The 12,877-nt window shown below is 34.4% G+C and overlaps 1 protein-coding gene across 2 annotated transcripts in view; it reads right to left on the bottom strand.

Annotated features, from left to right (window-relative positions):
- NUP153 (nucleoporin 153) overlaps window positions 1-12,877 on the bottom strand; it is a 69,377-nt gene that overhangs the window by 36,138 nt on the left and 20,362 nt on the right. For both annotated transcript variants that reach the window (XM_058555197.1, XM_058555198.1), the window contains exons 3-9: window positions 10,462-10,710; window positions 9,933-10,072; window positions 9,723-9,851; window positions 5,001-5,117; window positions 4,863-4,907; window positions 4,698-4,754; window positions 2,209-2,355 (exon numbers count right to left, since the gene is read on the bottom strand). In XM_058555197.1, the coding sequence (XP_058411180.1) occupies window positions 2,209-2,355; window positions 4,698-4,754; window positions 4,863-4,907; window positions 5,001-5,117; window positions 9,723-9,851; window positions 9,933-10,072; window positions 10,462-10,710 (884 nt within the window). The remainder of the gene's footprint in view (window positions 1-2,208; window positions 2,356-4,697; window positions 4,755-4,862; window positions 4,908-5,000; window positions 5,118-9,722; window positions 9,852-9,932; window positions 10,073-10,461; window positions 10,711-12,877) is intronic.

Raw genomic sequence — 12,877 nt, 5'->3', positions numbered from 1 at the left:
ATTATAATCTTATTGGACATAAGAATTCAAGTTGACTTACAAAAAAATACATAGCTATGTAAATAAATAAATAGAGAAAAGAAAACTCTTCCTACAGTAGAAAGCCAACTAGTAAATGTAGAAGGAACAGTGGAATTAGAAAATCACTATTTGGCAATCTACTAATAATAGATTCAGGCAAAAATCATCAATAATGCTAACACTAGTGGGTGAAAAGGATATTCATACTCTCTCAAAATTATCTCCCCCCAAGATACTTATTAATTACAAAAGGTAAAATAGTAACGTTATAGTGGAGAAGTGCCACTGACACTAACTTAACTAATGATCACACTTGTCAGTAATGGGACAAATTGATAGCACGTGCCTCCCAATATGACACACTGAGGAGAGCTCAGCATCTATTCTGTGGTATTACTACCAAAAACACATAACTGGAATCTAATCATGAGGAAACATCAGACATCCCCAAACTGCAGGACATTCTACACAGTAACTTACCTGTACTCTTCAGAAATATCAATGTTGTGAAATACAAAAAAGAAAAAATCCTTAAGGAACTGTTCTAGACTAAAGGAGATGAAGAGACAAGACAACTAAACGCAAGACATGTTCTTGGACTTTTTTTCTTTTGGGACATCTGGCAACATATAAAAAATCTGTAGGTTAAATAATAATATTGTACCAATGTTAATCTTCTCATTTGGTAAATGTTCTGCAGTTATGTGAGGGAATTCTTTGTTCATAGAAAACACAGAAAAAGATAAAGCAAATGTAGTAAAATGTGGAGTTCTGAAAATTTTTCTCCCAAGTCTGTAAATCCAAAATTATGTTCAAAATATTTTTTAAATTTTGATAAAGCAAATATGACAAAACATTCACAACTGGTGAATCAAGATAGAAGAGTAATGGGTGAACATTACACTATTCTTTCAACTTTAGCTTGAAAATTTTCAGGAAATTGAGTTATTATGATGATTGAATGAGATTAAATATAAATATAAATAAAGGCAAATTGTAAGTGCTATATAAATATAATAAATAAAAAACATACACTTTAGTTAAATGACACAAGAAAACGGATAAACCCAGAATATGGGACATTTTATAAGACAACTGGTCTGATCTCTTCAAATACCAATGTGACTAGCAATTCCATTCCTACGTATAAACCCAAGACAAATATAAAAACTTGTCCACAAAAGTTCATAGCAGTATTATTCATTAATGTCAAAAAGTGAAAACAACTCAAATGTCCCTCAACCGATGAAGGGATAAACAAAATCTGGTATATCCAAACTATGAAATATTATTCAGCCATAAAAAGGAATGAAGTTCTGATACATGCTACAACATGGATGAACCTTTTATGCTAAGTAAAATAAGCCAGTCACAAAGGACCACATATTTTAAGACTGCATTTTTATGAGATGTCCAGAATAAGCAAATGTACAGGACAGATTAGTGGTTGTCTAGCACTGGAAGGGTAGGAGTGGGAAGTGGATACTAATGGGTATGGGATTTTTGGGGAGTGTGAGAGACAGTGATGAAAATGTTCTAAAATTGACTGTGGCGATGGATAAACTGTATGAATATACTAAAACCACTGAACTGTACACTTTAGGTGAATGGTATGGTATATGAATTATATCTCAATAAAGCAGTTATTTAAAAACAAAAAAAATTGGTGAGGGTGAAGGTCTGAGGTCTAGAAAGACAAAATCGAAAGCAATGTGTGAAATTCGCTAGGTTTCTAGTTCAAAAAAGCAGCTATAAACATTTGAATATGGACTAGATATTACACAATATTAGAAAGGAACTGACATTAACTTCCTTAGATGTGATAATATAGAAGAAAGTACTTAGGAGATGTGTGCCCAAGTACTTAGCAGGTGGGCAGACGTGATGCCTGAAATTTTCAAATTTCAAGTTCAACAACACAAACAAAACACACAGATAAAGCAAGTCTGGCAAAACTATCTAATCTAAACAATGAGCATAGTCTAGTATTTACTAATAAACACTAATTTAGGATTTAATCAAAGTGCCAGCCATTTTAAAGGCAAGCCAATTCAGAATAATTACGAATTCACAAACTTTATGCATTATCTAGTTATTAGACTGCAATGATAGAGTGCTTGTATTTTACATTACCCTTATTCATTTTAATCAATATTCAAAGACTAGCAAAAATAAACACATACTCACACTGTGCTTTTTATCTATTCTTTGATTAGTCTTCCTTAATTCACCAGATGGGGTCAGAGACGGTTTAAAATAAACAGTTCGATTTGCTGCTATGGAAACCGGCTTTGGGGTCATAAGTCTCCGAACAGGGGGATACTGAGAGTCCACCTTAGAGGTAAACAGAAATCAAACACAAACTTTTATTTTCATATATATCAATGATGCATATCTAAAAATTATTTGACAATAGCTAATGTAACCTAGGGACTATGATGAGTACTTCCTAGAGAAATACCCAGTGGATGCAAATGAACACTAAGAGGAAAAGCTGATAGTAATAGAACCAAGGGTGTATATAGAAAAATATATATATATTAATATATATTATTTATTTATACATGCATACACACCTATATATATATATACCGTATATATATATATACGGTATATATATATATATATATATGGTTTCACAGACTAATTTATTCCAGACTTTATGACTTTTCACACACACCTGCATACAACACACACGCACACACACAAAATGAGAACTATATTCAAAACCACTCCACAAATCTAAGCTTTTACAGGATGAATTTCAAATATATGAACTAAAAAACTGATTTTGCCACATTTTCCCCAAATTACTACCTAAATTTTCTTCAGCTGCAAATAAGATATTTTGAAACTAGCTATAAAATATTTTCATTGCTAAAAATGTGAAGAAACCTCTCTCCAAGTTAATTTTCCTCTATTGTTATTTAAAAACCAAACCAAAAGTAAGGGTCCGGCCCAGCGGCACAAGTGGTTAACTGCGCGCACTCCGCTTCGGCGGCCTGGGGTTTGCAGGTTCAGATCCCGGGCGCAGACCGACGCATCGCTTGTCAGGCCATGCTGTGGTGGCGTCCCATATAAAGTATAGGAAGATGGGCACAGATATTAGCCCAGCGCCAATCTTCCTCAGCAAAAACAGGAGGACTGGCATCGGATCTTAGCTCAGGGCTAATCTTCCTCACACAAAAAACAAACAAAAAAAACCAAACAAAAGGCTTACAATTTAAGTCTAATTAGTAAAGCACTGTTAAGAATTCCAAATCCTAAAATGTACTGGCTTTATCATCTAAGTACACAAGTGCTTTATCAACAGTCTTTTGCTACACTGAAACACAGTCAAAATCCTGTTGGTGTAAGATGACTATAAAGCCTCTCCTTTGTCCAAAGATTCTAATACTATGAACACAGTCCTTTCACTCAGCAGCAGCTGTGAACAACATTGGTTTCCAGGGCAAAGCCTCTGTATAATTACTAGCTCTTCTCTAAATCCTCATCGTAAGTGTGATCCTACAACTCAATGAGACAGTCTATTTTGTAAACTGTTCTGATTACATCCATGAAACACAAACTACAATATGGTATTCTGGCCTTTATATATCCTTGCACCCATTAATAAAATTTTATTGATACTATACTTGACCATTAATAAAATTTTTATTGATGAAAACTTCTCTTATGGCACAATTTTTAAATTCTACTTCTTTTTAAACAATCTGATATAAATGGGAATCTGAGAAAAAGCAGCTAAAGGCTTACATTAATCCCATCACAGCAGCTAATAATGGATTCCTTCTTGCCTGATTACAAACATCCAGGTAATTGTAAAAATTGAGAAGCAACACTATCCCAAGAAAAGCTCAATTTTAGTGTTCTTCTCTGCATCACAATTTCAGTAAAAATAATTACAATTTACCAATATCTTGAATATAGTCCTTGCAATTAATTCAGAGAATTGTGATAATTTTAATCAATTACTTCTGGGGAAACTTGGTGTTGTAATAAATGTTTTCACAAGTAAGGATCGGGAATCTACTTCCCCTGAAGGATACTTAGCTAGCCACACATACAACCAACAAAAAATATACCTCTTTAACGCTAACTATCAAGCATTTTTTCCACAGTAACCTCCAAAGCTAATTTTAACCAAATAGAATACACTAAAAAGGGTTATCAAGATATAATCTATATTATATTTTTTATTAGCTCTGCTATCCTAGAACAGTATTTTGGCTGACTGATGAAAGATAAGCCAATTTGAAATTCTATTACATACAACAGATTTGACATAATGTTTGTTAATGACGGAAGTTTACAAAGATAACTATGTTCAATGAGGGCTTTAGTTCACTGAACTTCTAATTACTAAGCACTTCAAGCTCTGTTCACTCTTATTTTTATTTATCAAAAGGTAAGAGTCACTCATGAAGACTGGCAAGATGCTGACGATGGAAATGCCAAATAACCAAAAAATACTGACTGAGCATCTACTACATATACAGCATTGTGCTAAGGCTGTCAGAAGAGGCTATAATATCCAAGTAAAAAGATCTTATTTTTCAAACAAACATGTTCCCTACTGACTATCAACTAAATGCACTTTGTATATTTGGTAACTTAAAAATAAATATAACAAAATTGTTGATACTTTAAATAAACAAACACTAAAGAAATCTTACCTTTTCCCTTTTGGTCTGAATGTCTGTGGTGGTATCTATCCCACTCCTATCAAGAGGCTGAAAAAATAAAATACTATTAGAATAGATGGGAAACTTTGAAAAGTAAGACTTTCATCACCAATATATAAAAATATATCTCTTAAAAAAGTTTAAAAGTCAACTTACAGAATTCAGAGGAGAAGAAACAACAGATGGAATTCTTTTTGCATCCTGTTCATTTTGAAATAATAACAAAATTAAGATTTTTCACTAAACTCAAATTTTGTTACACTCCTGCATTTAATTGTGATTTTAAAAATTTACCGCTAGAGGGCTTGACATCTTCTCTAAAGACTGCAATATTCGCCGAGCTGTTGAACTAGTCACACCATAGGATTGTACATTGGGTTGCTTAGCTTTCATCTGTCTTCTGACTGGCGCCTGTAGAGTAAACACTGTATTATTTGTTGGAACCATAAACTCTCAAGGACATAGTTCACGGAATGAAAATATTTACAAAATAGAATGGATGTCCAAAGTGAAATAATATTAATCTGTTGGCAAAAATTTATCTCTGGGTGGTGTCATTAAGTTTATGTTCAACTTTTTTTCTTTATGCCTTTATTGAAAATCCAATTCTCTAAAAAATTACTCTTATAATCAGAAAAAAATGACAAGACAGTATGCACCACACTTAAGATATGCCAGCTATGTTAGATAACTGGTAAAAAGTTCTAGCATTACCTTGATCCATTTATCTCTTCATATTTAAGTCAAAGAACATTAAATTAAGGAGAACTGCATTCAAATATTATTTATTCTAGGTATTAATATTTAATTACAGTAAATTCCAAGACAGCTAAACAAAGCAACTGCAATTTCTACTGCAAGTGAAATTGAACATTTTAAACTGACTTCTTTCTCAAATTTTAATATAAGAAAAATTTTAAATACTCAGCCTATTTCTTACTAAACGACTTTTTAACTTTCTTAAAATTGGAGTTAAGGAAAAAACCTTACAAAGAATGGACAAATACCCTTTAACATACAAGCAATGTTTACAAATTCCAATAGAAACACTTCCTTTTCTCAAGAATGCATTACAACATTCCAATAACCAAGTGACTACCACAAAACAAAGCAGTTTGGCAATGTTTAATATAAAAAAAGATATTATCACAATCAAAACATAACCGTTTCTATAAAAAGCTCATACTATCCGAAAAACTGAAGCACAATAACTACTTTAACGTTTCTCTGCTACCAAATATTCAACATATTTTCAGAGTAGCTGTAATATTCTACATTAGTTTTATCAAGAACTTGGTGCGCATTAAAGATTGCTGTTCAGACCAGAGGCTTTGGCAAACATGAGGCAACATTAAAATCCTTTAGGAAAATATGACAGTCTGTTTTGTCATTGGATTCTACTAACCACTGGCTTCTCAGGGCCTCAGTTCACTAATCAATAAAATGGAACTGAATTAGAGAATCTTTAATATGCCTCCCAGCTCTAATGCTCTAGGAAAGGAACAACAAACAAATTTAATCCCAAATGTCAATGATAAACATTTGGAAGCCTGTGTTGAGAGGGATTCTCAGGGTATGTCAGGACTCAGCATTGACAAGTATAGGATTCGATATCAGAAACAGAAGAATCACCAGGAATATACTCTGACTTGAACTATTCTAGGAATCATAGGCTTGAATCATCTTATCTTCTATTAACATGGTGAACTATTTTAACTGTAAAAATTTAAAAAAAACAAGCAATATGAGCCAGTTTAAGCTTTAAGAAAAAGCTCCCTGTGTAACTCCAACATCCAGTTACCTTTCTTAAATAATAAAATATTGCCCTTCATGAACACACTCAGAAATAAGACTCACAATTACTGTTAATTATATATGGAAGCATCCTCCAATTAGGAAAGCAAGAACTCTCAAGACAAGACAAAATCTTCAAATATACTTGTTTCTATGCCATTTCTATGTTTGTCATGGACTGTCATCTTTACATGGATTTCCCTCTCCAAAAGCCTACATGCTTAAAGCATTATTACTCCTCCATCTGTATTAACATCAAAGCCTGTAATCAAGCACCATAACAATATATACACGAAACACAATTTTTATGATCCTCAAGAAACTCTTAGGACAAAGGACAGAATGGTGCAGTTTACCTTAAATTGATATATTTTTCTAAAGTTATCAATTTCCAACTGTGCTGTTAATATATATGTAAATACAACGATTTTGTATACTGACCTCGTATTCTGTGACCTTGCTAAACTCACTTATATGTTCTGATAACTTTTTTTGTAGTTTCTTGGGATTTTCTATGTAGGTAAGCACATTGTCTATGAATAAGGAGTAATTTTACTTCTTCCTTTCCAATCTGTATGGCTTGTATTTCTTTTTTCTTGCATTGGCTAGGACTTGCAGTATGATGTTGATCAGTGGTAGTGATAGCAGACATCCTTGTTCTCTTCCTGATCTTAGGAGGAAAGTATTCAGTCTTTCATGAGTAATACGATGTTAGCTGAAGATTTTCTGTAGATACGATTTATCAGGTTGAGGAGGTTCCCATCTATTCCTAAGTGTGCTGAAAATTTTTATCATGAATGGATGTTGGATTTTACTAAACATGTTTTATGCATCTGTGGAGATGTTCATATAGTTTTCATTCTTTAGTTTATTTACATGGCAGATCATATTAATTTTCAAATGTTGAACCAACCTTGCATTCCTAGGACAAACCCCACTTGATCATGATACAGTATCTTTTTATACTTACTGTATTCAGTTTGCAAATATCTGTTGAGAGGTTTGTGTCTGTAATTCATGAGAAATATTGGTCTGTAGCTTTCTTGTAATGTCTTTGTCTAATTTTATTATCAGGGTGATGCTGGCCTCATAAATGTGTTGGGAAGTGTACCCTCATATTATATGAAAAACTTCCTGTAGAATTGATATTCTTTCTTTCTTAAATGTTTTGTAGAATTCGCCAGGGAAGTTATCTGGGCCTAAAGTTTTCTTTGCTGGAAGGTATTTTAACTATGAATTCAATTTATTGAACAGACTATTCAGGCTATTTATTCTTGACTAATACCAAATAACGTGAAATACTTAGGTATAAATCTAACAAAATATGTGCAAGGTCTGTGTGATGAATACTACAAAACACTGATGAAAGAAATTTAAAAAGACCTAAATAATGGAGAGATATACTGTGTTCATGGATTGAAAGACTCAATATTTTTAAGATGTATATTCTCCCCAAATTGATCTTTAAATTCAATGCAATCCCAATCAAAATCCCAGTAGACTTTGTAGAAATCGTTATGGTTATTCTAAAATTATGAAAAAGCAAAGGATCTAGGAAAGCCAAAGCAAGCTTGAAAAAAAACAAAGTTGGAGGACTCACATTACCTCATTTCAAGACATACTATAAAGCTATAGTAATCAAGACAGTTTAATGTTGGCCTTTTGCCAATAAAGATACATACATAGATCAATGGAAAAGAATAGAAAGTCCAGAAATAGAGCCACATATGGTCAACTGACTGTCGAGAAAAGGGCAGAGGCAATTCAATGGAGAAAGTATAGTCTTTGTAACAAATGGTCCTGGAAATATGGGACACTCATATGTTAAAAAATGAATCTTGATCCATACCTCATACCACATACAAAAATTAACTCAAAATGAATCATACGCCTAAATTAAAACCTAAAACTATCAAGCTTCTAGAAGAAAACATTGGAGAAAATATCTGTGACCTTGGGTTAGGCAAAAACGTCTTAGACATGACACCAAAGGCATAAACCATAGCAGGGAAAAAAAATCAATATACTCAATGTCATCAAAAGTAAAAACTTCTCTTCACAAGACATTGTTAAGACAAGCCAGAGAATAGGAGAAAATATTTGCAAAACATATATCTAACAAAAGACTTACACCCTGAATAATGAACTCTCAAAACTCATTAATAAGAAAATCCTATTAAAAAATGGGCAAAAGATCTGAACAGGTATTTCACCAAAGATATATTGATGGCAAATAAGCACATGAAAAGATGCTCAACATCATCAGTCATTACAGAAAGGCGAATGAAAATCACAGCGAGTTGGGGTTACCACTACATGCCTATTAGAATGGCTAAAATAAAAAACAAAAAACTGATGACAAGTGCTGGTTGGAACGCTCTTACGTTACTGATGAGAATGCAAAGTGGTACCAGCCACTTTGGAAAACAGTTTGGCAGTTTATTATAAAGTTTAGAGTTTACTTACCACACGACCTAGCAGTCCAACTTCTACATATTACCCAAGAGAAATGAAAATTAAAGTTCACACAAAATGTTCATAGCAGCTTTATTCACATTGCCAAAACCAGAAACAACTCAAGTGTCCTTTCACTGGTGAATGGATAAACAAACCATATTATAACTCAGCAATAAAAAGGAACTGTTGATATATGCAAAAATGTAGATCAATCTCAAATGCATTATGCTAAGTAGGATAAGCCAAATTCAAAAGGCTACATACTACATGATTAAATTTATATAACATTCTGGAATAACCAAAACTACAGTGAAAGAAAACAGAGCAGTCGTTGCCAGAGAGTAGAAGTAGAAAGGGATGACTACAGGGATGTACAAGGTAACATTTCCGGGTGATGAAAATGTTTGTTCAATATTTTGATTGCAGAAGTGGTTACCCAACTTCAGTTAAAATTCAAATACTCTAATAAGGGTAAATTTTACTATATGTAATTTATACCTCAATTTTTTAAAAAAGGAATTAAATCATCCCACTTTCAAAAATACACACACACACACACACACACACACACACACAAATCTAAGGCATAAAATGTTTGCTTAGTCTAAAACAATGTTCATATACTCCCTAAATGAAAAGAATGATTGTAATCCACAGTTCTATCATTTTACGAAAGAGCAAGTGAACCAACACTTTGAGTGCCAATAGTTACTTACTAATTATTTTTCAAAAAAGGTTATCAATCCTTCTCCTACTTGAACGAACCTGATATGGTGTGTTTTGTAGTTTAGGCTGTCTTACAGCAGCTGCTGCCCCACCATACGTTGTTTTTCCAGGATAAAAAGGAGAATCTCCAAGCTGACTTGTTTTAAGGATTGACGTATTCCCAAGTGACTGCACAGAAACACAATGATAAATTATAAGCAATAAACATTCAAAACTGATGTGATTAAATCAAATCCAATTAGTACTTACAGGGGAAAGTGTTCCAAAGGCAGATAAGTTGAATGCTGGTTTTTTGGAGCTGGTGGCAGTGTGCTGTGAGAGTGAATGAGAACGTTCAGCCTCTGGGGACCACAGAGGTGGCACTGAAGTGTTCTTTGAAACAGCTATATCTGAAACAAAAATATGTAATGCATAGTAATAGCACTAATTACAAGACCCTGGATTTTTATACATAGAAAATTAGGGGCCGGCTCCGTGGCTTAGCGGTTAAGTGTGTGCGCTCTGCTGCTGGCGGCCCGGGTTCGGATCCCGGGCGCGCACAGACGCACTGCTTCTCTGGCCATGCTGAGGCCGCGTCCCACATACAGCAACTAGAAGGCTGTTCAAGTACGACATACAACTATCTACTGGGGCTTTCGGGGGAAAAATAAATAAATAAATAAAAATTTATAAAAAAAAAAAAAGAAAATTAAAACTACAACCAAGCTAGAAAAAAATAATCCCAGGAAATTTAATTTTACTACCAAAATTATTTACTACTACCAATTACCAAGAATACCTTTATCAGAAGCTCTTGAAGAAAAACCACTGGTAGTTGAGATGTTATCATCATCATGCTGAGAGGTAGAATCTTTAATTTCCTTTACAAGGGAAAATCCAGAACTGCCAATTGGGAATGCTGAGGATGTGGAGGGCTGACAGTGTAACACAGGAGATTCCAACATGGAGAAATTCAAATGGCTCCGATGAAGAGAAGGCCTTGTTAATACATCTGGATAATTTGAAGCAGTACTAGTTGTTGAGGGTTCTTAAAAAAAAAGCAGAAGTATTATGAACACACAACTTAGAAAAAGCAATACACTATCACTATCACAAATGATATTTACTTTAAGAAAATACACTATAGGGCCGGCCCCGTGGCTTAACGGTTAAGTGCGCGTGCTCCGCTACTGGTGGCCTAGGTTCGGATCCTGGGCATGCACTGACACACCACTTCTCTGGCCATGCTGAGGCCGCGTCCCACATACAGCAACTAGAAGGATGTGCAACTATGACATACAACTATCTACTGGGGCTTTGGGGAAAAAAAAAAAGGAGGAAGATTGGCAATAGATGTTAGCTCAGAACCCGTCTTCCTCAGCAAAGAAAAGAAAATACACTATATAATAAATACAGCTTCAATTCAAATCATTGAAGCCTCTTATGATAAGCCTAATGTAAAATATTCTTTAGCCAATCAAGGTTTCAACTATCTGAAATTAATTTACCTAACCTAGCATCAAAACATATTTCAGTGATCACATACAACTTCTAAAAGTACATGGTTCTTGATTTTCCTTGAATTGATATTACCACAAAACCTGCTCATAAAAAATAAAAGCAAAGAAACCATATAAGAAAAGTCAAAAAACAAAAAGGATAAGTTTGCCCTCCAGGGGCTGGCCCAGTGGTGTAGTGGTTAAGTTTGGTGCGCTCTGCTTTGGCGGCCTGGGGTTTGTGGGTTCAGATCCCAGGTGCAGACCCATATCACTCATCAAGCCATGCTGTGGCGGCGACCCACATACAAAATAGAGGGAGATTGCCACAGATGTTAGCTCAGGGCCAGTCTTCCTCAAGCAAAAAGAAGAGGATTGGGAACAGATGTTAGCTCAGGGCCAATCTTCCTTACCAAAAAAAAAAAGTCTCCCCTCCAGAAACAATCACTATTAAATTTGTATATCCTCCCAGATATTTTATATGCATACACAAATGTTTTCTCTAATCACATAATCATGCTTTTGCATCTAGTTTTATGACTTGTTTTTCCATTTACCAATATAATTTTATCTCTACATATAGAGCGCATTTCCTTTAAAGACCACATTGTATCTTATCACACTGATTTACTCTCACTATAAATATATATGTGACTGTTTCCCCAACACTCCACCACATAGACATGCACTTATCTGCAGACTTTCAAGAGTATTCTTGGGATAAATCCATGGTTCTCTAAGTATATATGTAAGGAAAACATGAGGAGAAATTACTAAACAAATCTAAGCCACCCACAAAAAAATCTGATTCTTTAAGTCTGAAGCTGGGCCCATAAAGCAGCCTAAGTAGTCCAAGGTATCCTAGGAATTGATGGGATAAACAATTATATGTGGAACTGCTCTATCATACTGGATCAGAGTACATGCTCATTTTTGCTTATGAGAGATACTATGATCCAAAGATTTCCTGTCAAGTTATACTTCCACAAATAGCAAATGACAATGTACATGTCCCTCATTCTCTCTAACGCTGGATAGTAACCTTTTCTGATTTCTGTCAATCTAATATTCCAAATATCATCATTACTTTATTTGCATTTATTTAAATGAGAGGGATATTGAACATCCTTCTCTATATTCATTGGTCATTTATATTTCTTCTGTTAATTGCTTATTGACATATTTTCTCTTTTTTTTTTTTTTTTTGTGAGGAGATCAGCCCTGAGCTAACATCCGCCAATCCTCCTCTTTTTTTGCTGAGGAAGACGGCCCTGGGCTAACATCGGTGCCTATCTTCCTCCACTTTATATGGGACGCCGCCACAGCATGGGTTACCAAGCAGTGCGTCGGTGCGCGCCCGGGATCCGAACCAGCGAACCCCGGGCCGCCGCAGCGGAGCGCGCGCACTTAACCGCTTGCGCCACCGGGCCGGCCCCGACATATTTTCTCTTATTAACAAAATTAGTTAAGATCTAATTTCTTTTTTGATCAGTAAGATCAGTGTGATATGATTTGAAATATTACAACTAATGTTTCACCATTGGTTGAACTCACTCATTTTTTGATGGTGTCTTTTGTAATAGAGAAACAACTTGTACCTTGTTTACAGAGACTTTTACCATTCCAAAACTGTAAGAAATAAAAAATTTTACTCATTTCTTTTTTTTCAGTACTGTGGCTTTTATTTCGATATAATGTTTAATCTTGACTCCATCTGAA

The sequence above is a fragment of the Diceros bicornis genome, chromosome 14 (genome assembly GCF_020826845.1).
Source record: "Diceros bicornis minor isolate mBicDic1 chromosome 14, mDicBic1.mat.cur, whole genome shotgun sequence".
Lineage (NCBI taxonomy): Eukaryota > Metazoa > Chordata > Mammalia > Perissodactyla > Rhinocerotidae > Diceros > Diceros bicornis.
Note: the sequence above shows the minus strand (reverse complement) of the source record. Positions and strands in the feature narration are given on the sequence as shown.